At 42.5% G+C, this 26,539-nt stretch overlaps 1 protein-coding gene across 3 annotated transcripts in view; it reads left to right on the plus strand.

The window, feature by feature from the left end:
* Positions 1-26,539, plus strand: part of AKAP6 (A-kinase anchoring protein 6) — a 405,099-nt gene that overhangs the window by 87,562 nt on the left and 290,998 nt on the right. For all 3 annotated transcript variants that reach the window (XM_073348987.2, XM_078853347.1, XM_078853346.1), the window contains exon 2: positions 3,797-4,154. In XM_073348987.2, the coding sequence (XP_073205088.1) occupies positions 3,831-4,154 (324 nt within the window). In that variant the 5' untranslated portion in view covers positions 3,797-3,830. The remainder of the gene's footprint in view (positions 1-3,796; positions 4,155-26,539) is intronic.

The raw sequence follows: 26,539 nt of genomic DNA on the forward strand, positions 1-26,539 counted from the left end.
AGGCTTAATGCACTTAGTAAAGGGATATATGTGTGCACGTGCACACACACACACATATATAAGAGTAGTCCTAGTCCAGAATGATAAGTCCCTGCTTACTTCAGTTCAGGAGTTCCTGTTAATCAGATTCTGTGCCCTATAAAGGGAGTCAGAATGAAAAAAAGGAAAATGACAAATTTAGCCCCAAATGTATTGTTTAACATAATCATTTCAAACCCCACCCCCCAAATGGTTTTATACAGTAGATATCACAGCTTTATATGGTGCACTCTTCTTTTTTGTATCTGGGCCTTTTTCCAGCATGTGAAATATTTTGGATCAGATGTAATATACATCAACTACAATATTAGCAGGATATTGGAACTGAAACGGTCTCCAAATAGTTGGAGTTTGAAAGGGCACCTTCCCAACTGAGAAACAAGAATGCTTTAGCTTTGATTGGCTTCGTGCAATAGTGCATTAACAGGCTATCATGAATGATTGAACTATGCAGTTATAAAGTTGCTTAGTTAGTTAGGAACACAAAAGCTTCTGGACCTTGCCTGTAAGTGCTTAGCATACCAAAAAAAAAGAACTACTTTTGATAGCAATACTGATTCTGGCAAGTGTTCTGGTTCTCAAATTGCTTAAAACAGCTTGATTGGCAAAGTTTTTGCTGTGATTGGCGACTCTTTGGTGGTTATTATTTAGTATGGTGCCTGTAGAGCTATGTAACAACACTGTTCTTCAGCAAGAACTTTGAGTTTCCTTTCAAATCAAATATACACATGTGAATCAAGGTCATACTGACAGTATTTTGGCAGGACATTTTATAGGTTGATGCAGGCATAGCCTTGGAGTTATTTTGCTTCACAACAATTGGAGAAATCAGAGCTAATGGGGGAAGGGAAAGACAGTGGAGTTTAAGGGTCCTAGATTGATATTAAGGATAACAGTGCAATGAGTACATTACTTTGATGCCAATTCTCTGAGAGAGAGCAAGAGATACTTTCAGCTTTCTTTTGTGGCTATATAGATGGATTGTGAGGCATTTTGATCTGCCAAGAAACAATATAATGAATCATGTGTACTAGTGTTCAGCTTCAGTAATTTCTGTCTGCAACAGGGCCTCCTTTCAAGCATTGTGAGCTTTTAGAAAGAGAGAGCATCCCCAGGCCCTGTTAATGAGAATCCATGGTATATTTTATGTTTGTATGAAATCTGTTACAAGTACATGGGAAAAACGAAGTGATATATTTAACACTGTCTTATTTGTGGAAAGAAAAGGATTTGATGGACTTTAACACCACTAGAATAATGGTGCTGTTAGCTACAATGCTGGAGAAGCCAGACTGTAGGGTCAAGTGTATGGGGACAAAAAGCAGGTCAGTCAGTTCCTAAAGGCTGCTGATTACAAATTCTTTCCCTGCAGCTGGAGGTGCACTCTGCATGCAGCATGGTTTAGCTTTTGTTTGTTTCAGTGGAATCATGCTTTAATTTTTTGATTATTGCTCTAATGCTGTTACTGGAGATGAACCACAATAAAAATAAATAATAAAAAAAAACAACCTTCCAGAATCTGCATGGAGAACTAGTTGTATGTGGAACAGCCATTAGGCCTGTGCTGCATTTCCAGTGCACCTGCATCATTTAATGAAGAAGGAGTAACTAATTTGGCTAGAAGGCATGCTTATTTGGTAATGGTAAACTTAGAGAAATATGGATACAGTGGACACCATCAAAATTTCACTGGTCAGGAGGAAATAACATTGAGAGAGTGCTCAAAGTAATAATTGTGTTGTCTGTTAAAAACAGTTATTCTGATACAGTATAAATTAGAGTTAGAATTTTTCAAATGGAAAGATTTGTCTAACAAAATGCACTTTTGAGTGTTTAAGCTGAAGATTTTGTAAAGAACAGAAATGGATTTGAAGTGATCAGCATTTTGAGGATATATTTGTAACTATTTTCATAAATCTTGCTGCAATGCTGCTAAAATATGTATGATTTAATTTCTGAATGGGTAAAAGGGAATTTGAATTAAAAGTTGTACTGTAACTCAGAGCTCTGACAATCTTCTTTGGTTCTCTCTCCCTGATTTTATCAGCTGTTTTAAAATCAACCTAGTTAAATATTTACTAAGCTAGTGGCCGCTGCAAATTCAGATGTATGCATGGCTGATGATTACACAGAATGTGGCTTAGTAAAATAGTGGTAGCGTGGGAGATAGAAGCAAAATAGCATAGATGGTATGTTTTCTGGCCTGACTGCCTACCAAAACTTTACCGCATCATTCGGGTTGTAGAGGAAATGGACTGGACCATTGTTATGGTTGATACTTTGGTACTCTGACTGCATGTCGTGGGAGTGTCTTGATGCCCTGAGCTCCACATTAAATGCTCAAGCACCACAATTCAGTGTTTTGAAGCGAGATAAAGCTGCTTACCCATTCTAAACTGAAGACCTATGCTCTGAACTGCAATCCTCACTCGGGAAAAATTTAAGGTGGAGAAACTGGAATATCTAAGCATTGTGGCATTGAGCCCCACTATATTGCAGCTAATGACTACTTCGATAATTTCTATAAAGCAAGAAAAAGAATTACAAAAAAGTAGTTTTAAGCCCTGTAGCATCTGATGGATAGACAAAATGGCTGAGAGAAGTCTCCAGATACAACCAATCTCATTAAACTGTTTCATGCAACTGTATTGAATGTGCCTTTGTTGTGCTGCAGAACATCATAAATGCTTTGCGGAGGGGACAAGGCCTTGTATTGGAACCACCTCTGCCATGGCACTCTTGTAAAGCTATCTCATAAGATTCAGATCTAATTTTGAAGAAGTTAGGAATCACACAACTAATGAAGATTTTCAGAATGCTAAGGTATTTTGCTTTATGCAGGGCCTCGTGCTGACATCCTGGCTCGTGTTTTCTTGGATAATGCTTTTCTGCAGCATCCACTTCTGCTTGCAAGTAAAATAGCGTAAGGTCAAAGCAAAAAATGCTTTAAAAGAAAATTTCAGTGAAAACTGGATTTTACTTTGAAAATACAAAATGATACACCATGTGTAACCCCAGTGAAACTGTTTCATAGTCAAGCCAGAAGGAAATTTGCTATAACAGGATTCTGTGTTTCCGGTGCTTAACCATTTAAAGGGGGACTTCCACATATGGTTAACATGAGATAAGTACCAATATATTTTGCCATTTTTCAATGTATCTTCCTGATGCTCTGGGTAACTGTGATTTATGAATAACCTCATCTGTCACAATCTACCTTTGCCTTCTGCTTGATGCTACATTAATCCAGTTCTGATAACATCAGAGTTTGTATCCATGGAGAAGACTGTGATACCAAAAACACACCATCACTTTCTCCCTGGATTAATTAGGTGGAGGAACTGAACTTTAATTTAAACCCAAATATACAATACTTTGAGAACAAACAAGAATTGCAAGGGATTATTCACAATATCTTAAGTATTGTATTTATATTAAATTAGAATACATCAGAAAGTTCCATCCAGTATGAAAATCATAAATCGATTTTTAGAGTGCTGATTTTCTAGAAATAAGGAAATGTGACAATTGCTATCCTTCCCAATTAAGGAGGTTAAACCTCATAGGTAAATTAGTAACTAATAATTCAGTTTATTCCTGAAGTTGTTAATGAGAGAGGATTTGTATAGTGAAGAAGCCACTCAGAATGCCATGGTATATTTTATCTCTAGTGATCAAGCTGATTTCTTATCTTATGAATACTTTAATCTAAGATTTTGTCTCATAACTGTAATTGTCTTTCTTTTTGTCTTTGCAGCTGTTTTGGAAAGAATTATGGTTTAGATTTTCCCATGTTAGCCATGGATGTTGCACTCAGCCCCATGAGGTCACAAGAACTGGATCCCATGACTACTGATGGATCCCCCATGATCATAAACATGACTCCCACTGCAGAGCAAGATGGTGAAGAAGATGCAATGAAGGAGCTTGATTCTGATCAACAGTATGAAAAGCCTCCCCCTCTCCACACAGGGGCGGACTGGAAGATTGTTCTCCATCTGCCTGAAATTGAAACATGGCTCCGGATGACATCCGAAAGAGTCAGGGATCTGACCTACTCTGTCCAGCAGGACTCAGACAGCAAACATGTGGATGTACATCTAGTGCAGCTAAAGGTAAGATAAAATTTATGTTTCATACCAGCCACATTTCAGCTTTATAAGTACAAGAAACTCCCTACAGTCCACTACTGGCATGTGCAGAGGAAAGAGTGTCCACAATTGCCCAATTGCATGTGACGACTCCTCTCCAAAAAAAAAACCAAAAAACCCCAACATCCTTTTCTAGGGGAAATGAAAGGTGTGTAGTACTCAATATATTTGTAGATTCTTTATTAATGCAATAAACCTATCAGATTTATTTAACGTGCCCAAACTGTATGGGTACCTAACCAGTATTAACTGAGGAACTGTCCCAAAGCCCACTGGAGTTAATGAAAAGATTCCTAGTGACTTCAACGGGCTTTGAATCAGGCCCTAAAGCTCTCAAGATTGTGTACCAGCATGCAGTCTATCTCCTGTAGTCCCCCAGTGACCACTCCTATGGTGGTTCTAAAGTCCTGCCCCCCCCCGAGCTGCAGAAATTTACATCCATGTTTGATTTGAAATGGGACTGCTCATGTGCGTCATGTTAGACATGTGTGTAAAACTTTGCAGGTTCTGGGTCTTGGTAAGGAATATATAATGATCTGATTCATAAGAAGGACAACCAGTAAAACAACAAGTGTATTTTTGAGAACAAAATTGCATTAACATACATGGACATACAAAAACAATTCTATAACAGGTCTTCTTTAAATAAATCATTTACAGTGTGTCACACTGTTGGTTTTAAATTTCAACAGTCAATTTTTAAGATATTTTAAAGAAATGCAGGGTAAAGTATAAGAGCAATCTGTATGGAAGGAAGTGCTTGTGTGCATGGCTTGATCTGCCGCAGCAGATTAAGCACGTCTTTGAAGACACAAAACAACCTCCAAAAATAGCAAACAAACGTTCTCTTCAGACTGAGCTGTCTTCAGAGTTCTGCATTCTGAGGCCTGTGATAATACATTATGCAAATCTAGGATTCTTTGGTTCTCTGCATTATGGTTTTCAGTACACGTTTAGTATAAGACTGGGGCTTTAGGAAACCTTTAAAAAATTATTCCATGGGCTAGTCTATTGCCTCTGTAGTTAGTGCAGAGCACAGCACTAACACCATAGAGGGAACTGGTCTTCATTTTTTGCCTCTGGCACCTCAGGCAAGCAGACGTAGCATCACTGCAGAGGAAACATGCTTAACCCCTGAAGAGGTAGAGTGCCTCACAACCCACTGCAGCAGCCCGTGTGAATAGTCTAGGAGAAGCGCAGCTGCCTCAGCCAGAGGAGTTTTGAATTGAATGAGGAAAAGGGTAAAGTTCAAACTGTGGCTTAAAAGTGGGATGCTTTTGGGTAGAAAATCTCTCCCTCTACCCCCCGCCCCCCCAAAAGTGTATTATTCCTTAGAGTAAATGTTCCCAAATTGTGGTCCATGGACCAGTGGTATACCCTCAGAATGGGGTGGTGACATGTTGCTAGTTCTTCGCCTTTCTAACTGCAAAAGGATGGCAAAAATTCATTAGATATCTTACTAATATTACTTTCCATGTAAGTAGTTGCTATATTTGTTACAGGGATTGTACATGATCAGCAAGGGGGGTAGTCCATACAAACACCAATGTGGAGGCAACATGTTCCATGAGACCATCTCTTTATTAATCTGAGGTCCACACTATTAAAAAAAAGAAAGTTTGAGAACCCCTGCTGTAATGATTCCCATATACAAAGTTATGTATACATTATATAGATGACCTTAAAAGTGTCTTACAAAAGGGGAAGAAAGGTTACATTCCTTTTTTTTTTTTTACTACTTTGATATATTAAGAAGGGCAGGAAAAGGGTTATTTAAAAAAAATTAGAAATTCAGGTCTTGAGCAGAGTTTTCAAGGGAAACAAGCTATACAACTGTAAGATTAATAAGATTCTGATATCACAGGAAACAATGAAACAGTATTAGTCAGAAGGAGAGGCAGTGGTCTCAACACACCAGTGGTCAAGTTTTTTGTAGGAATCGTGGAAAAAGAGTTTGGAGGAGGGAGTTGAAGGTGAACAATGAGGTACCTTTGCAGATGTTTACAGGAAGCTCATCTCAATGTGAGGTGTGGCATGGGAGAAAGCATGAATTGCATTTTTGGTAAGCTAACAAGGGTCAATGGAGGCTGGCATTGTGGGCTGATTGCAATCAGGAGTCAACATGTCGATAAAGAATGAAAGATTACTGGTAGGGTGGTGATAGGCCACGGACAGCTTTGAAAGCAAAGAGAAGTGTCTTATGTTTGATGTAATACAGAAAGAGGGGCCAGTGGAGGGATTCAAGAAGAGGGGTAATGTGGTCTGTCAAGATTCCTTCTCCACTCTGAACTCTAGGGTACAGATGTGGGGACCTGCATGAAAACCCCCCTAAGCTTATTTTTACCAGCTTAGGTTAAAACTTCCGCAAGGTACACACTATTTTACCTTTTGCCCCTGGACTTTATTGCTGCCACCACCAAGCGTCTAACAAATATATAACAGGGAAAGAGCCCGCTTGGAAACGTCTTTCCCTCCAAAATCCTCCCAAACCCTACGCCCCCTTTCCTGGGGAAGGCTTGATAAAAATCCTCACCAATTTGCATAGGTGAACACAGACCCAAACCCTGGGATCTTAAGAACAATGAAAAAACAATCAGGTTCTTAAAAGAAGAATTTTAATTGAAGAAAAAGTAAAAGGATCACCTCTGTAAAATCAGGATGGTAAATACCTTACAGGGTAATCAGATTCAAAACATAGAGAATCCCTCTAGGCAAAACCTTAAGTTACAAAAAGACACAAAAACAGAAATATACATTCCATTCAGCACAACTTATTTTATCAGCCATTTAAACAAAACAGAATCCAACACACATCTAACTAGATTGCTTATTAACCCTTTACAGGAGTTCTGACCTGCATTCCTGCTCTTGTCCCGGCAAAAGACAACACACAGACGGAGAGAGAGAACCCTTTGTTTCTCCCCCCCCTTCAGCTTTGAAAGTATCTTGTCTCCTCATTGGTCATTTTGGTCAGGTGCCAGCGAGGTTACCTTAGCTTCTTAACCCTTTACAGGTGAAAGGGTTTTTCCTCTGGCCAGGAGTGATTTAAAGGTGTTTACCCTTCCCTTTATATTTATGACAACTCCCAAGGTAAGAGAGGGACAAGTGAAAGGTAAGAGTTCCTCATTTGTGTTGAGCAAGCATAATAGCTCCTATACAACTTCTCACAGTCCCTACTGTGGAAGGGTTGACTTGGGAGGTGGTCTCTTCATCCCTGTAATACCCAGCTGTCAAGATAGTATTGCCAGCCCCAACCATTCAGAAATCATGAGCCAGCTAGGCTCTAAAAATTGTAAGATTGCCTTAAAAAATCATGAGACTTAAATAATAAATTTGGGGTTCTTTTTATTTATCTTCTGAAATTTGAGCCTTTAGGGTTCACATTTTTAAGCTATTCTCTGCAACCCTGAGGGCTAGAAACTTACTCTTAAAAAAAAAAAGAAAACAAAAGCTCAGACTCTCAGCTAATAAAATGACTTTCAGCAGCTGCAGCTCTAAGAAAAACACCAAGTATCATTGGACTTATGCTCACTCCATGAGAATTAGGAACACTGAGAAAAGTCTCTTGGGGCTATAGATAGCAGAGTGTAAAATCCAGTGAACATTGTGAAGACCAGGTCAGGAATATAGATGCGGTATTCACTGGACTAGGACACACACGGTACTGTTTAAATCAGCTTGTGTTTTGAAATCCCTAAAATGAGATGATGACTGCAAACTATTAAGTCACAGAAAACAAAATGACTTGAAGTGTAAGAATTAAGAAATGGATGAGAAAATGAAAGAATAGTGAAAGTAACTGAGATGATATTGCAGACAGATAAAGAGCATCGATTGTTCAGCAGTGCACTGGGGCAAGCATAAGTATTGAAATTTAGGGAGTAGAGCAGCACTGAAGTCCTTGAACAGGATGCGCAAACAGGCTAAGAACAGAATGGGGCTGTGTCACGGTTCCTCCCCCACTCTGAACTCTAGGGTACAGATGTGGGGACCTGCATGAAAAACCTCCTAAGCTTATCTTTATCAGCTTAGGTCAAAACTTCCCAAAGGTACAAAATATTACATCCGTTATCCTTGGACTGGCCGCTACCACCACCAAACTAATACTGGTTACTGGGGAAGAGCTGTTTGGACGCGTCCTTCCCCCCAAAATACTTCCCAAAACCTTGCACCCCACTTCCTGGACAAGGTTTGGTAAAAAGCCTCACCAATTTGCCTAGGTGACTACAGACCCAGACCCTTGGATCTTAAGAACAATGAACAATCCTCCCAACACTTGCACCCCCCCTTTCCTGGGAAATGTTGGATAAAAAGCCTCACCAAGTTGCATAGGTGACCACAGACCCAAACCCTTGGATCTGAGAACAATGAAAAAGCATTCAGTGTTTTACAAGAAGACTTTTAATAAAAAATAGAAGTAAATAGAAATAAAGAAATCCCCCCTGTAAAATCAGGATGGTAGATATCTTACAGGGTAATTAGATTCAAAAACATAGAGAACCCCTCTAGGCAAAACCTTAAGTTACAAAAAAGATACACAGACAGAAATAGTTATTCTATTCAGCACAAGTCTTTTCTCAGCCATTTAAAGAAATCATAATCTAACGCATACCTAGCTAGATTACTTACTAAAAGTTCTAAGACTCCATTCCTGTTCTGTCCCCGGCCAAGACGACTACAGACAGACACAGACCCTTTGTTTCTCTCCCTCCTCCCAGCTTTTGAAAGTATCTTGTCTCCTCATTGGTCATTTTGGTCAGGTACCAGCGAGGTTACCTTTAGCTTCTTAACCCTTTACAGGTGAGAGGAGCTTTCCCCTGGCCAGGAGGGATTTCAAAGGGGTTTACCCTTCCCTTTATATTTATGACACGCCCCCCAAATCTCAGCTAGGGTGAAACACTGGCTGGGATTTCTTCCTGGAGCTCTAGGAAAACAGAGTTAATAAGACACATGCATCTCTAAATATACTACCAAGTACATAAAGACTAACAATATTTTCCACATCTCAAGGACGATTTTAACCAGTTGATTCTGGGAAACTTTCACGGGAGAGTGCATCAGCCACTTTGTTAGAAGCTCCTGAGATGTGTTGGATGTCGAAATCAAAATCTTGGAGAGCTAAACTCCACCGAAGAAGTTTTTTGTTAGTTTCTTTGACGGTGTGAAGCCACTTTAGTGCAGCATGGTCGGTTTGCAGGTGGAAACGCCGTCCCCAAACATATGGGCGTAGCTTTTCCAGAGCGTAGACAATGGCATAACATTCTTTTTCAGTGACTGACCAGTTGCTTTCCCTCTCAGACAGTTTTTTGCTGAGAAACACTACAGGGTGGAATTCTTGATCAGGTCCTTTCTGCATTAAAAATGCTCCCACACCACGCTCGGATGCATCTGTGGTTACTAGGAACGGTTTGTCAAAGTCTGGGGCCCTTAGTACAGGGTCAGACATGAGTGTCGCTTTAAGCTTGTTAAAGGCCTTCTGACACTTTCCGGTCCACTGAACAGCATTTGGCTGTTTCTTTTTGGTTAGGTCTGTCAGTGGGGCAGCGATTTGGCTGTAGTGCGGTACAAATCGTCTGTAATAACCGGCCAAGCCTAAGAAGGATTGAACCTGTTTCTTTGACTTTGGGACAGGCCACTTTTGGGTAGCATCCACTTTGGCCTGTAGGGGGCTGATAGTTCCTTGACCCACCTGGTGTCCAAGGTAAGTCACTCTGTTTAGGCCTATTTGACACTTCTTAGCCTTAACAGTTAGTCCTGCCTCCCTTATGCGCTCAAGGACTTTTTGTAGATGTTCCAGGTGGTCTGCCCAGGAATCCGAAAATATGGCCACGTCGTCAAGGTAGGCGACTGCATATTCTCCTAATCCCGCTAGGAGACCATCTACAAGTCTTTGGAAAGTGGCGGGTGCATTTCGCAGCCCGAAAGGGAGTACATTAAATTCATACAGCCCGAGATGTGTGATGAAGGCTGACCTTTCCTTGGCAGATTCATCTAGCGGTACCTGCCAGTACCCCTTGGTTAAGTCCAAGGTAGAGATGAACTGGGCCCGTCCCAGTTTCTCTAATAGTTCATCTGTGCGTGGCATTGGATAGTTGTCTGGGCGAGTTACAGCATTTAGCTTACGGTAGTCCACGCAAAAACGTATTTCCCCATCTGGGTTGGGAACTAGAACCACTGGAGATGCCCATGCACTTTCAGAGGGGCGGATTATACCCATCTGTAACATATCCTGGATCTCCCGTTCTATAGCAGTTTTAGCTTGAGGAGACACCCGGTAAGGGTGGACCCTAATTGGGTGAGCATTACCTGTGTCAATGGAGTGGTATGCCCGTTCAGTCAGTCCTGGGGTGGCTGAGAACGTTGGCGCGTAGCTAGTGCACAGCTCCTGGATCTGCTGTCGCTGCATACGCCCAAGGGTCATGGAGAGGTTCACCTCTTCCACACCACCAGCACATTTCCCTTCGTAATAGACACCTTCAGGCCACTCAGCGTCATCTCCTCCCTGGGCTGTAAACTGACAAACCTTTAATTCTCTGGAATAAAAGGGCTTTAGAGAATTAATATGATACACCTTAGGCTTTCGGTTGGAGGTGGGGAATGCTATGAGATAATTAACAGCTCCCAGGCGCTCCTGGACCACGAATGGCCCTTCCCACGATGCTTCCATTTTATGGGCCTGGAGCGCCGTTAAGACCATGACCTGGTCTCCTACTTTGAAGGAACGCTCTCTGGCATGTTTATCATACCAGGCTTTTTGCTCTTTTTGAGCATCCTGTAAGTTTTCTCTAGCAAGGGCTAAAGAGGTTCGGAGGGTGTTTTGTAGGTTGGTTACAAAGTCCAGAATGTTAGTTCCTGGAGAAGGTGTAAATCCCTCCCATTGCTGCTTCACCAACTGCAATGGCCCCTTAACCTCACGGCCATATACAAGTTCAAATGGGGAAAACCCTAAACTGGGATGTGGTACAGCTCTGTAGGCAAAGAGCAACTGCTGCAATACTAGGTCCCAATCATTGGAGTGCTCATTTACGAATTTACGTATCATGGCCCCCAAAGTTCCATTAAACTTCTCCACCATGCCATTTGTTTGATGATGGTAAGGAGTGGCAACCAAGTGATTTACCCCATGAGCTTCCCAAAGGTTTTTCATAGTTCCTGCCAGGAAATTAGTCCCTGCATCTGTGAGGATGTCGGAGGGCCAACCTACCCTGGCAAAAATGTCTGCTAGTGCCTGGCACACACTTTTAGCCCTGGTGTTGCTTAGAGCTACTGCTTCCGGCCATCGGGTGGCAAAATCCATGAAAGTCAGTATGTACTGCTTTCCTCTGGGTGTCTTTTTCGGAAAAGGACCCAGAATATCCACAGCTACTCGCTGAAATGAAACTTCAATGATGGGGAGTGGCTGGAGAGGAGCTTTGACCTGGTCTTGGGGTTTTCCCACCCTTTGGCACACCTCACAAGACTGGACATAGGTAGAAACATCCTTGCCCATTCCCTCCCAGTGGAATGACCCCCCCAAACGGTCTTTGGTCCTGTTCACCCCAGCATGGCCACTAGGGTGATCATGGGCTAAGCTCAAGAGCTTGGCCCGGTATTTAGTTGGAACTACCAACTGTCTCTGAGGATGCCAGTCTTCCTGGTGTCCCCCAGAAAGAGTTTCCTTGTATAAAAGTCCTCTTTCTACAACAAACCTGGATCGATTAGAAGAGCTGAGAGGTGGTGGGTTGCTCCGTGCCGCCGTCCAAGCTCTCTGGAGGCTTTCATCTGCTTCCTGTTCGGTCTGGAACTGTTCCCTTGATGCTGGAGACATCAGTTCCTCATTGGATTGTGGACCTAGGCTTGGTCCCTCTGGAAGCGATATAGGGGATGGAGCTGTTTCTGTTGACTGTGAACCGCTCTCCGCTGGTGCACTATGTTGGGATTCAGGCTCCGGCTGAGCCTCTTGTGTAGGGTTATCGGCTGCTGCCAGTTCAGGTTCGGTGGGGCCCTCTGGTGTTGAGGTTGCAAGTACTGGATTCAGTGCTGGCACGGGGTCTGGTGTTGGTTGGTTGGCTGGTTCCGGTTCTGGGACTGGTTCCGTCTGGGTCTCTGGGACTGGATCCACTACTGCTGTTGCAGACATTGGCCTGGGGTCCGGGTCCATCACCTCTGACCGGGCCCTGATAGAAGTTTCCGGAACAGAGCTAGGCCCCACGGCTTGTTTAGCCTGGCTGCGGGTGACCATTCCCACCCTCTTGGCCTGCTTCACGTGATTGGCCAAGTCTTCCCCCAACAGCATGGGGATGGGATAATCATCATAGACTGCAAAAGTCCACATTCCTGACCAGCCCTTGTACTGGACAGGCAACTTGGCTGTAGGCAAATTGAAAGAGTTGGACTTGAAGGGTTGAATCGTCACTTGGATCTCTGGGTTGATTAATTTGGGGTCCACTAAGGAAGCATGGATAGCTGACACCTGTGCTCCGGTGTCCCTCCACGCGGTGACCTTCTTCCCGCCCACACTCACAGTTTCCCTCCGCTCCAAGGGTATCTGGGAGGTATCTGGGCCTGTGGACCTCTGGTGTGATTCCGGTGCAATGAACTGTAATCTGTTGGGGTTCTTGGGGCAGTTGGCCTTTACATGCCCCAGCTCGTTACATTTAAAACATCGTCCAGCTGACGGGTCACCGGGGCGAGGTGGGTTGCTGGAGAACGGGGTGGTGGGACGATAAGGGGTCTGGAGGGTTCTTTGGGAGGTAGGTGGGGCTTTGGGCGGCCCCCGGTAATAGGGTGTGGTCTGGGGTGGTCCCTTCTGGTCTCCGCTCCAACTGCGACCAGTTTTCTTCTTCTCTGCCACCTCCACCCATCTGGCTCCAATCTCTCCTGCCTCGATTACAGTTTTGGGTTTCCCATCTAGGATGTATCTTTCTATTTCCTCAGGAACACCCTCTAAGAATTGTTCCATTTGCATTAGGAAGGGCAAATTTACTGGAGATTCAACACTTGCTCCTGATATCCAGGCATCCCAATGTTTCACAATGTGGTAGGCATGTCGGGTAAATGACATGTCTGGTTTCCACCTTAGGGCTCGGAACCTCCGACGAGACTGCTCGGGTGTTATCCCCATTCTGACTCTCGCCTTGGATTTAAACAGTTCATACTTGTTCATATGTTCTTTAGGCATTTCAGCTGCCACCTCAGCTAAGGGTCCACTGAGCTACGGCCTCAGCTCTACCATGTATTGGTCAGTAGAGATGTTGTACCCAAGGCAGGCCCTTTCGAAGTTTTCTAAGAAGGCCTCAGTATCATCACCTGCCTTGTAGGTGGGGAACTTTCTGGGATGGGAAGTGGTACCTGGAGAAGGATTGCTAGGGTTTGTTGGTATATTCTGCTGGGCCTTTATCCTCTCCATCTCCTCCACATGCTTCCTTGCCTCCATTTCCCTCTTGTGGGCAGCCTCCTGTACCTCCTTCTCCAGCCGCATGAGTTCTATCTGTCTTTCATGTTCCCTTTGTTTTTCCTCAGCCTGAAATTTGGCTAATTCCAGCTGTAGTCGAGCCGAGGATTTGGCCATTCTAACCTCTCTGTTTTTAACTAACTTTACACCCGAGGTTTAGAAATAAACAAACAAAACTTGGCTGTAAAATTTTGCTGTGCTGGAATAGAATACCTATTCTCTGATAGTGATTGTCAGCCTACAGAAAAAGACAATTCCCTTGTCTCTGCTCTGGGCCCAAATTAAAGCAAAAAACCTCCAACTACTTGGAAACCTGCTTACCCAGCCCAAAGAAAAAAAAATTTCTTTTCAAACCTGTGCTCCTTGTAAAACAAAAAAAAAAATCAAAATCCTAAAAAAACCCTGCCACTTTTGTCTCCAGGCAAATGGGTAGAGCACACACCCCCTATTTACTTTTAGGAAGAAAAGAAAAAAAAAAAACCTCTGGGTTGGAAGACTGTGAATTTCCCTGCAGGAGTTAAGTACCCTGCCTCCAGGCAAAGAAAACCTGCAATTCACAAGATAATCCCCTTTTGTCTCTGCTTGGCCACAAAGCAGAGAGAAACCAAGCTGCTTTCAGTTTCAAAGCTGCTTCCTGGACTTCCTAAAAATTCCTTTTTAAAATCTGTATTTCTAGTTCAAAAAATCTCAACTGGATCTCAAAATGATTTCAGGTTAATCCCACCGCTGCCACCATGTCACGGTTCCTCCCCCACTCTGAACTCTAGGGTACAGATGTGGGGACCTGCATGAAAAACCTCCTAAGCTTATCTTTATCAGCTTAGGTCAAAACGTCCCCAAGGTACAAAATATTACATCCATTATCCTTGGACTGGCCGCTACCACCACCAAACTAATACTGGTTACTGGGGAAGAGCTGTTTGGACGCGTCCTTCCCCCCAAAATACTTCCCAAAACCTTGCACCCCACTTCCTGGACAAGGTTTGGTAAAAAGCCTCACCAATTTGCCTAGGTGACTACAGACCCAGACCCTTGGATCTTAAGAACAATGAACAATCCTCCCAACACTTGCACCCCCCCTTTCCTGGGAAATGTTGGATAAAAAGCCTCACCAAGTTGCATAGGTGACCACAGACCCAAACCCTTGGATCTGAGAACAATGAAAAAGCATTCAGTGTTTTACAAGAAGACTTTTAATAAAAAATAGAAGTAAATAGAAATAAAGAAATCCCCCCTGTAAAATCAGGATGGTAGATATCTTACAGGGTAATTAGATTCAAAAACATAGAGAACCCCTCTAGGCAAAACCTTAAGTTACAAAAAAGATACACAGACAGAAATAGTTATTCTATTCAGCACAAGTCTTTTCTCAGCCATTTAAAGAAATCATAATCTAACGCATACCTAGCTAGATTACTTACTAAAAGTTCTAAGACTCCATTCCTGTTCTGTCCCCGGCCAAGACGACTACAGACAGACACAGACCCTTTGTTTCTCTCCCTCCTCCCAGCTTTTGAAAGTATCTTGTCTCCTCATTGGTCATTTTGGTCAGGTGCCAGCGAGGTTACCTTTAGCTTCTTAACCCTTTACAGGTGAGAGGAGCTTTCCCCTGGCCAGGAGGGATTTCAAAGGGGTTTACCCTTCCCTTTATATTTATGACAGGCTGAATGACTCCCTGCTGAGCATGCAGGTGTTTGCTTTCCCCCCAATCAAGAAGCGTTGATCACTGAGTTTGTTATGCCCATGACATGTAAATATGGTTGTGCTTAGAAATGAAATGAAACCTGGGGGGAAAATGTTTCCTTGGTGATGTCATTGGGATTACTTTAACACAGTGTTCGTAGGACCTTTCTGGTAAAGTTTAGGCGCCTGGTGAAGCCACCCAGACAGAATAGTCTTGCACACATTCTTTTCCATGTACAATATTAGTAGTTGTATACGTAGGCCTTTTGCCGCACACTCTTGCCCTTCCAGCACAATTTACTTTTATAGTGTGTTTTTTCATATCGAAACTTTGCATCTCTTTTTGCAGCTGTTAATTCTGTTAAGTAGTTAGGATCAAATTTGTGAATGTTGCGGTGTGTTTCATTTAAAAATGTGCCTGTATATATGGATTCACACAGCCATGCACACATATGCATAAACAAGCACCCAAACATAATTTTCTTTACAAAGCCCAGTTTAGGCATCTAAACTGTTCATGAATCTTAGCCAGCTGTTCAGCTTGAGGTTTTAATGCAAAGTTAAATAAGGAAAGCAGACGTGAGTAGAGGAGATAGGGTTTTTTAATTCTGAAAAGGGATTGTGTCTGAGATTACGAATAGCGTACCATCATTTTCAGTGAAAGAAACACGGATTAAAATGATCCACAGGTAGGGATTTTTTTTTTTCACATTTCTTGTGGAGGGAATGAAGAATACTCCAGTTTTGTCTTTTTCTTTTCTGCCACTTTTCTGCTATCACAGCTTTTGATGTTTGCCAGACAGGCCTGTTGGGATGGCCTCCTATTTTCTATTGCCCTGGTTATAACTGAGAGCATTGACTTTAAGATTCCCTCTTGTCTCTGCCCTGTTTCTGGTTATACAGTGGAGTTATGAATAGGTAGTGTCATACTGTCCCCTTTGGATACACAGACTTCCAAGTGGGCTCACTGCACTTCACTATTATCTTAGTATTGCATGGCTTCTGTATACTGGTATCTATATGTGAAATAATGTTGTACCCATAATTACTCAGTGTCTAACTGGGTTCTCTCTGCTGCCATGATGTTTGGTATAGGAAAATGAAACAAGCTCTCAAATGAGAATGATAGAGCAATAATTAATATTTGGTGATAGTACAGGAGATTTGTTTATTACAAGAATAATATTTGGGTCTGTCTTAAAATTGCTGACAGAAGAGCTTTTGTTTTCACATATGAGGGGTGTGAGGGCTTATGTAGGGATTCTATGGGCTCAGGCTGACTCTTTCCATTTTCTCTTTCTCATCTTTATTTCCTAATCCCTCCCATTATGTCTAACTGCCTTTTTCCTCCCCCTTCTTTGTCTGCCCCAATCATTTTCTTTTCTTTTCTCTCATAACTTTCTCTGTTTTCTCCTTGACCTCTCCTGGTTTGCTTCTGACTCTTCTCCCAAACTGCCTTCACTTCTCCCTTTCCTGTTTGTGCTTCCTCAGTGCCCATTAACCTTGCTGCTAAGTCCTCTTCTCCTGCCAAGCTGAATTGCCACTTTAGAAAGCAGCTCTGTCCCTCTTTGGACCCATGGCACATTCTGCGGGGAGGGCAACAGCATGGCAGAGCATGCATTTAAGAAATACTTATTGCATTAAAAATGGAGAATTAGGTAAACAGCAGAGCACAATAAAATTTGCCGAACAAGTAGTTGCATCACGCTCTGCCTTTCTCCACTGATTGGTCCTGAATTTGCTAGAACTATAAAAGACTTAAAGTCTTTTATCACACCTTATTTTATTTGAATATGCTTTTCACTTTTAAAAATGATATAAAATATTTGGGCTGGCTGCATAGATTTCTTTCGGTTATGTAGCCTTAGGGTCTGATCTTCCAAGACATGCAGATATGTACATTTGCACATGCACATTGTACTGCTGGGCTCTGTACAGACATGGATGTAGGCAAGATCCCTGCCCCAAAGAGTTTACAGCATGATTGTTCCATGCTGTTCCAGTAAACGAGCTTGCCAGTGACCAAACATATGGATACCTGAGCTAGCTTTGATCTAGCTAGCTTGAATAACAGCAGCAAATGTGGTAGCACAGGTAGATACTCAAGCAACTGCCACCCACGCTGCCTGGCACCCATGCTGCTGTGGCTTCACTGCGATTGTTAGGCAAGCTGGCTTTGATTTAGCAATATCAAAGCTAGCTCGGGTAAAACTACATGTGCTGCAGTCATACCTCCTTACTGCAGTGTAGACACAAACTGGGTATTTATGCCGATCCTACTAGGTGCTGAGCACCTTCCACTCTCATTGACTTCCATGTGGTTGAAGCCACTCAGCACCGTGCAGGGCTGGGACCATTATTACAAATTGACAAGCAATCTTTGTAATTCCATGTGCACACCGGGCGCACGATTGGCTCCCTACATTTGTATGTATATTTTTGCCCCTGCCATTTGGAAAATCTGGCCCTGAGTAAAAGAATTGCAATTGTTTCTGTTGATAGAAAAGGAGTCAGTCATTTTTTTAATAGAGAAAATGAATCGGAGACAAGTGTATAAGAAGTCTGCCCTCTATCAAGCTGAATTTTAGAAAAAGTTCCACGTTTACTGTGCTAGGACTGAATCCTGCAAGCTGTTCCCTGGGGTGGCCCCCTCTGCCTCCACAGAGCCTCAGTGGAGCACCATGAGGGTCCAGGGGCCTGTCCATACTGAGCAGCATGCAGAATCAGGGCCTGAGGGTATGTCTACACTACGAAATTAGGTAGAATTTATAGAAGTCGGTTTTGCAGAAATCGTTTTTAAATAGTCGATTGTGTGTGTTCCCACACAAAATGCTCGAAGTGCAGTAAGTGCATTAACTCGGCGGAGTGCTTCCACAGTACCGAGGCTAGCGTCAACTTCCGGAGTGTTTCACTGTAGGTAGCTATCCCACAGTTCCCGCAGTCTCCGCTGCCCATTGGAATTCTGGGTTGAGATCCCAATGCCTGATGGGGCAAAAAACATTGTCACGGATGGTTCTGGGTACATGTCATCAGGCCCTCCTTCCCTCCCTCCCTCCCTCTGTGAAAGCAATGGCAGACAATCATTTCGCGCCTTTTTTCCTGAGTTACCTGTGCAGACACCAAACCACGGCAAGCATGGAGCCCGCTCAGATCACTTTGGCAATTAGGAGCACATTAAAAACCACACGCATTATCCAGCAGTATCTGCAGCACCAGAACCTGGCAAAGCAATACCGGGCGAGGAGGCGACGTCAGCGTGGTCACGTGAGTGATGAGGACATGGACACAGACTTCTCTCAAAGCACAGGCCCTGGCAATGCAGGCATCATGGTGCTAATGGGGCAGGTTCATGTGGTGGAATGCCGATTCTGGGCCTGGGAAACAAGCGCAGACTGGTGGGACTGCATAGTGTTGCAGGTCTGGGACTATTCCCAGTGGCTGCGAAACTTTCTCATGTGTAAGGGCACTTTCATGGAACTTTGTGACTTGCTTGCCCCTGCCCTGAAGCGCATGAATACCAAGATGAGAGCAGCCCTCACAGTTGAGAAGTGAGTGGCAATAGCCCTGTGGAAGCTTGCAACGCCAGACAGCTACCGGTCAGTTGGGAATCAATTTGGAGTGGGCAAATCTACTGTGGGGGCTGCTGTGATGCAAGTAGCCAATGCAATCAAAGATCTGCTGATATCAAGGGTAGTGACCCTGAGAAATGTGCAGGTCATAGTGGATAGCTTTGCTGCAATGGGATTCCCTAACTCTGGTGGAGCCATAGACGGAACCCATATCCCTATCTTGGCACCAGAGCACCAGGCCGGCGAGTACATAAACCGCAAGGGGTACTTTTCAATAGTGCTGCAAGCACTGGTGGATCACAAGGGACGTTTCACCAACATCAACATGGGATGGCCGGGAAAGGTACATGACGCTTGCATCTTCAGGAACTCTGGTCTATTTCAAAAGCTGCAGGAAGGAACTTTATTCCCGGACCAGAAAATAACCATTGGGGATGTTGAAATGCCTATAGTTATCCTTGGGGACCCAGCCTATCCCTTAATGCCATGGCTCATGAAGCCGTACACAGGCAACCTGGACAGTAGTCAGGAGCTGTTCAACTACAGGCTGAGCAAGTGCAGAACGGTGGTAGAAAGTGCATTTGGACGTTTAAAAGTGCGCTGGCGCAGTTTACTGACTCGGTTAGATCTCAGTGAAACCAATATTCCCACTGTTTGTTCCACAATATCTGTGAGAGTAAGGGGGAGACATTTATGGTGGGGAGGGAAGTTGAGGCAAATCGCCTGGCCGCTGGTTACACGCAGCCCGACACCACGGCGGTTAGAAGAGCACAGGAGGGTGCGGTGCGCATCAGAGAAGCTTTGAAGACCAGTTTCATGACTGGCCAGGCTACGGTGTGAAAGTTCTGTTTGTTTCTCCTTGATGAAACCCCCCATCCCTTGATTCACTCTACTTCCCTGTAAGCTAAGCACCCTCCCCTCCTCCCTTCGATCACCACTTGCAGAGGCAATAAAGTCATTGTTGCTTCACATTCATGCATTCTTTATTAATTCATCACACAAATAGGGGGATAACTGCCAAGGTAGCCTGGGAGGGGTGGTGGAGGAGGGAAGGACAAGGACACACAGCACTTCAAAGTTTAAAACTTTAAAACTTATTGAATGCCAGCCTTTTGTTGCTTGGGCAATCCTATGGGGTGGAGCTGCTGGGTGTCCGGAGGCCCCCCCACTGCATTCTTGGGCGTCTGGGTAAGGAGGCTATGGAACTTGGGGAGGAGGGCGGTTGGTTATACAGGGGCTGTAGCGGCGGTCTGTGCTCCTGCTGCCTTTCCTGCAGCTCAACCATACGCTGGAGCGCATTAGTTTGATCCTCCAGCATCCTCAGCATTGAATCCTGCCTCCTCTCATCATGTTGCCGCCCCCTTTCAGCTTCAGCCCTCTCTTCAGCCCGCCACTTACTCTCTTCAGCCCGCCACCTCTCCTCCCGGTCATTTTGTGCTTTCCTGCACTCTGACATTGTCTGCCTCCATGCATTCGTCTGTGCTCTGTCAGTGTGGGAGGACAGCATGAGCTCAGAGAACATTTCATCACGAGTGTGTTTTTTTCGCCTTCTAATCTTCACTAGCCTCTGGTAAGGAGAAGATCCTGTGATCCTTGAAACACATGCAGCTGGTGGAGAAGAAAAAAAGGGACAGTGGTATTTAAAAAGACACATTTTATAGAATAATGGATACACTCTTTCAAGGTAAACCTTGCTGTTAACATTACATACACAGCACATGTGCTTTCGTCCCAAGGTCGCATTTTGCCTCCTCCCTCCCCGTGGCTAACAGCGGGGAACATTTCTGTTCAGCCACAGGCAAACAGCCCAGCAGGAACGGGCACCTCTGAATGTCCCCTTAAGAAAAGCACCCTATTTCAACCAGGTGACCATGAATGATATCATTCTCCTGAGGATAACACAGAGAGATAAAGAACGGATGTTGTTTGAATGCCAGCAAACATACACTGCAATGCTTTGTTCTACAATGATTCCTGAGTACGTGCTACTGGCCTGGTGTGGTAAAGTGTCCTACCATGGTGGACGGAATAGGCTGCCCTCCCCAGAAACCATTTGCAAAGGCTTTGGGAGTACATCCAGGAGAGCCGCAAATGCCAGGGCAAATTAATCATTAAACATGCTTGCTTTTAAACCATGTATGGTATTTTAAAAGGTACACTCACCAGAGGTCCCTTCTCCACCTGGCGGGTCCAGGAGGCAGCCTTGGGTGGGTTCGGGGGGTACTGCTCCAGGTCCAGGGTGAGAAACAGTTCCTGGCTGTCGGGAAAACCGGTTTCTCCACTTGCTTGCTTTGAGATATCTACAACTTCATCATGATCATCTTCCTCATCCCCAAAACCTGCTTCTGTGTTGCCTCCATCTCCATTGAAGGAGTCAAACAACACGGCTGGGGTAGTGGTGGGTGAATCCCCTAAAATGGCATGCAGCTCATCATAGAAGCGGCATGTTTGGGGCTCTGACCCGGAGCAGCCATTTGCTTCTCTAGTTTTCTGATAGTCTTGACTCAGCTCCTTAAGTTTCACGCGGCATTGCTTCGGGTCCCTGTTATGGCCTCTGTCCTTCATGCCCTGGGACATTTTGAGAAATGTTTTGGCATTTCGAAAACTGGAACGGAGTTCTGATACCACGGATTCCTCTCCCCATACAGCGATCAGATCCGTACCTCCCGTTCGGTCCATGCTGGAGCTCTTTTGCGATTCTGGGACTCCATCATGGTCATCTCTGCTGATGAGCTCTGGCCAGCTTGGCAAGCTGCAGGTGACCATGCAAACAGGAAATTGAAATTCAAAAGTTTGCGGGCCTTTTCCTGTCTACCTGGCCAGTGCATCTGAGTTGAGAGTGCTGTCCAGAGCGGTCCCAATAGAGCACTTTGGGATAGCTCCCAGAGACCAATACCGTCTAATTGCGTCCACAGTACCCCAAATTCGACCCGGCAAGGCCGATTTAAGCGCTAATCCCCTTGTCGGGGGTGGAGTAAGGAAATCAATTTTAAGAGCCCTTTAAGTTGAAAAAAAGGGCTTCATCATGTGGACGATTGCAGGGTTAAATCAATTTAACGCTGCTAAATTCGACCTCAACTCCTAGTGTAGACCAGGACTCAGTGAGCAAGTATGAAACCACTACATTAGGTCAGGAATTCTGAGTTAAACAACATTTGCAGAGAAAAATGCATAGTTGGGCCCTAATCCTGCAAAAATGCACGTGTGTAACTTTGTGCAGGGGAAGTCGCCCCTTTGAACTCAATGAGACCACTCGTGTGCAAAGTTAAACCCCATACTTAAGGGATTGCACAATCAAGGCCATAATGATGGCGCAAATCATATTTTAAAAATATTTTTGTTTGGATGTATATTACAAAGCAAAACAATGCTTTTAAAATTGTAACCCTGTGTATTTCTATGAGAAAAATATTTTTGCTGTCTTCAGGTTTTGCACTATAGAATATAGGGAATCTCTGCAGTCTAATTTACCAAATTGGTTCACTGTTGTAAGATTTTATTTCAGGAGATGGATTTTGTGTTTAAACCACGTTATCAGTTCCCAAATATTCTTTGTTGTTTACATAATTAAGTAGTACACTGACTACAGTTTCGTCCTTGGTTTCTTAGAAGTGAAATACAACCTTCTATTAATAAACAAACTGTAAGAAAACTTCAGTAAATGCAAATACAGTGCTATTCTCTCGGTACCTAGAATTGTTGTAAAAATCATAGCCTGTTACATAAGTATTTATTTAATTTCAAATTTTAAAAAGGCAGAGAGACCTTTTAACTTTGGCTTCTTATAAAACCAAGTAGATTTGGACTGTAATTGTTGCACAGCACCATCTAGTGTTTTGAGAAAAGCAGAAGGAATTTCCTGTCAGTTTCTCTTTGTGCAAAAATATCACGAATGCTGAGCTGTTATCACACCTACACATTTTTGTAGCAGCAACAGTAAAGTTGTTTTTCTGTTTTTTAAAATGTCAGTTCTCTGTCTGAAAGCAATTTATCACTGATACGTCACATCTACTGTAATAAGTCTTACAAACTTAAATTTTGATCCTGAAGTGCTTCAAACAGTTTCAGCCCTGATAAGGAAGGTGTATGCTTTTGTGTATAATATATATTTATACTATGTACGTTTATGAAGAGTCTGTATATAATAATTCTCATTTTTATAGTGCTTTATATGAGGGAAATGGTGGCACAGCTATACTGAACTGGCCACACTGTCAATGGATAAAAGGAGGCTCTGCCCAGGGAGTGTCCCAAAGGGAAAGTGCCTATGCACTGATGACCCATAATCTGAGGGGTGTCTCTTGGGATAGCAGATCACAGATCTTCCAGTTCTGCACAAATTACAGCTAAACTAATTATCATCCTGTTGTGAATTTTTAGTACTTTTCATCCATAGAGCTCAAGCCCTTTACAAAGGCTAGATATGCAGTATCATACCCATTGCACTGCTGAGGTAACTGGAGAGAGGACAGAAGGAAGCTAATAGGGGTAGTAAAGTCAGGAAGGTCTCCTAATTCCCTCAAGGCACAGCTGTTTTCTGCTACCTCAGTCCTCCATGTCCTTCCAAAGGCATAATTTGCCTGGTCATTGGCATAGTTTTATTATTAATTTTTCCATTTCATATTTTTAATTGAAATGGATTCATTTTCTTTTAAATTCTATTGTTAGATTTACAGTACTGTAAACCAGTTTTGCTAGGAAAGGTTCTGATGTTGAAATTAGAACCTTACTGGTAGCATATTGCATTTAGCATGCTAAAGTTGAGTATCTGAAATACCATTATGAATTAAATAGTCCATAATGGATTTTGTTAACTTCCGTAATAAGTTAATGAGCCTCTAAATATAGAAGCATGGAAAACTGATCCTTTCGTCTGTAGATATTCAGTGTTTTATTCACTGCAAACCATTAAGCAATGAAATGCTCATAAGGTGACCCTGTTTGCTCAATTTTCTTTAACAATGGAGTTTAAGAAAAAATTGATGAGATAGAGCAGGCTTACATACTTAGAGTTGTGCATATAAAGTGCCAGTGAGAAGCAATGTAAAGAATAGAACCAAAGTGACTTTGGTTGGTGATGAGGGAGGTCCTTAAACTGTCTTCTGCACCTCTGATAAGACCCAGGACTTTGTTGCCAAACATTCTATATATCGTGTTTCTCCTGCACTTATTGGTTCACCAAAAAGTAGAAGAAACAAGGTACTTTCAGTTAAACACTGAGTAAAACTGTTTGTTTTGTGTGGCTCCATTTCATAGCAACTCAGATGAACTGAAAGAACAGCTGAATAATTTGATATTGAAAGCTTAAAGGTCTTGAATTTTGGATGTAACAGCTGTTTCCATTAAAAAATATTTAGAATGATGTAATTCCATTGCTTAGAAATGTCTGGAATGTGACAATCAGTCTCTTGGAATAGGACTAGTGAAAACCAGTTTTAACCAGTTTTTCATTTCCTAGAGTAGACCATATTTAGAGTGTTTCTTGATTAAATCCATAAGGGCATAAGCTAAAATTGTCATATGTGTCTGGATAGTTAATCAATATGAAACATTAGAAATGCAATTTGGAAAAGGAATTTCACTGCAGTACTTCACTCAGCTTTTGCTTTTTGAAAAGAATGATGAAATGGTACCACACGCATGTCTGCCTCCAGTTAGTAACATGCTATTATAATGTATATCTCTTAAAATGTCAACTCAGATTTTATAGCAATAACAGGTTTGAAGATTTTTTTCTTGTTTGAAAAGTGTAGGTGAAATCTGCATCTTCATCAGTTTTCATGAGCTCCTCACTAAAACAGAAAACTCTAAATTTTGAACAGTCCTGTTTAAAGTAAAAATATTAAACCTCCCGGTTCTCATCTGTTCCCCTCTACATTTCCCGTCTGTGCTAGGTGTAAATGGAAGATATACTGTGACAAGGGGATACATAACAGACCCAAATAAAAAAGATCAATTTAGTTCATGAAAAGATCTGTTTCCGTGTCAGTAATGAAAACTCCAAGGTATTTCATTTATGGAAAGAATGTCTTAATGCTTATGCAATTTCTGTGTGCATCCAGATGGATGCATTTTCTCACACCATGTTTCTCAAAGAAATAAAAAATTATGTAGCAGGTCCCATCTTTAGGCAGGATTTGGATGATAGACCATCCTGGTTTTGGATCAAAAAAATTGATTTCTCTGTGTTGCTATCCTTCATATAGGAACATGAGAACTGCCACACTGGATCAGATCAGTGGTCCATCTAACCCACTGTCTAGCTCCTTTAGTGGCTAATACAAGATGCTGCAGAGGACAGTGTAAGAAACCTAATAAAAAGTATGTCAGTTAGTTGACAAACCCTCTGAAGCATGAAACTTTGTCCCTTATAAAAATTTGATCCTGTATTAACATCAATTCAGAGTTGGTCCCAACAGAACATATTGAGAACCAATGGGTTCCTCTCCACGGTTGGGGTGAATTGGTCATGCAGGTGAACCAATTGTTTTCTTAACCTGCATTGAGTGAGTTGACTCTGTGTAGAGCCTGGTGGTGGGGATTGATTGTGTCATCTCAAATGCAATAAAATCAGCGGCCTATACTGCTGTGTGAACTTTCAAAAACAAATTAAAGCTATTTTCACCTTCAGAAAGCAAATCAGTACCAGATCACCTGTCTGACTCTTGCTACATGCTACTGCAATCTTGAAGAGGCATCAGGCAAAATCTAATTAAAAGATGTGAGTCAAACACAAAACAAGACTTTAAAACAAAATAGAACATGTATGTAAAAACTGTACTTATCAGAGACAGTAGTAAAAATACACCCTCACAATATCCAACTCAATGTTTGCTAAAATAAAAGGATCAGATTCATTGCATGTGACTGATTAATTTCACCCAAGGTGTCAGTGACTTATCAGTAATATGAATTTGTAACAATACAGTGTACTGTGGTCTACTGTCAAGACACAGCACAAGAATAACATAAGAACTCAAGCCTAGTAAAAGGTATATTGTTTGCCTTGCACGCTGATTACAAAAAAAAATCTAGCAATGGGGAAAAAGATTGAAAAGAAATTTGTCTGATTTCAAAAACCATGTGTCTAATAAACTGGAAACGTCTCTTACAAACAGTTCATATTAATAAATCTAATAATAAAGTAATCTATTAAATCTATTTAAAACCCATTAATGAACCCATAATTATGCAAATTGGTCATGCCTGCCATCTCACTGAACTTAACCACATTCTGAAAGTATAGATGTTTTAAGAAAAACACATGAATCATCCACCATGCTCGTTAATTCAGTTCCAAATCATTTTCCTTAATGTCAGTCCACTTTTAAATTTTCAGGATACCTCGCTGAAAATGTACCCCCTCTTGTGTGCCAAGAACTGTTTGCCTGGCCCGAAACATTAGTTATGGAATCCACCTAGTGCTATGAAATCATCTAGTCTCCCTAATACGCAGTATTTATTGTATGGATGGTAGGCAGAGCATGTACATTAACTTATGCAGTTTGTATCTGTTTCAACACTAGAACTCAGAATTTCAAGATAAAGGTAGCTTAAAATTAGCATAACATTGTCTTTTTCTTCACATTTATGTGAGCAACCTTATTTTCAACAGGATGCATTAATTTATACATTTTAATAACTTTTACATGCCTGTGTGTGTG

The sequence above is a fragment of the Lepidochelys kempii genome, chromosome 6, assembly GCF_965140285.1.
Source record: "Lepidochelys kempii isolate rLepKem1 chromosome 6, rLepKem1.hap1, whole genome shotgun sequence".
NCBI lineage: Eukaryota > Metazoa > Chordata > Testudines > Cheloniidae > Lepidochelys > Lepidochelys kempii.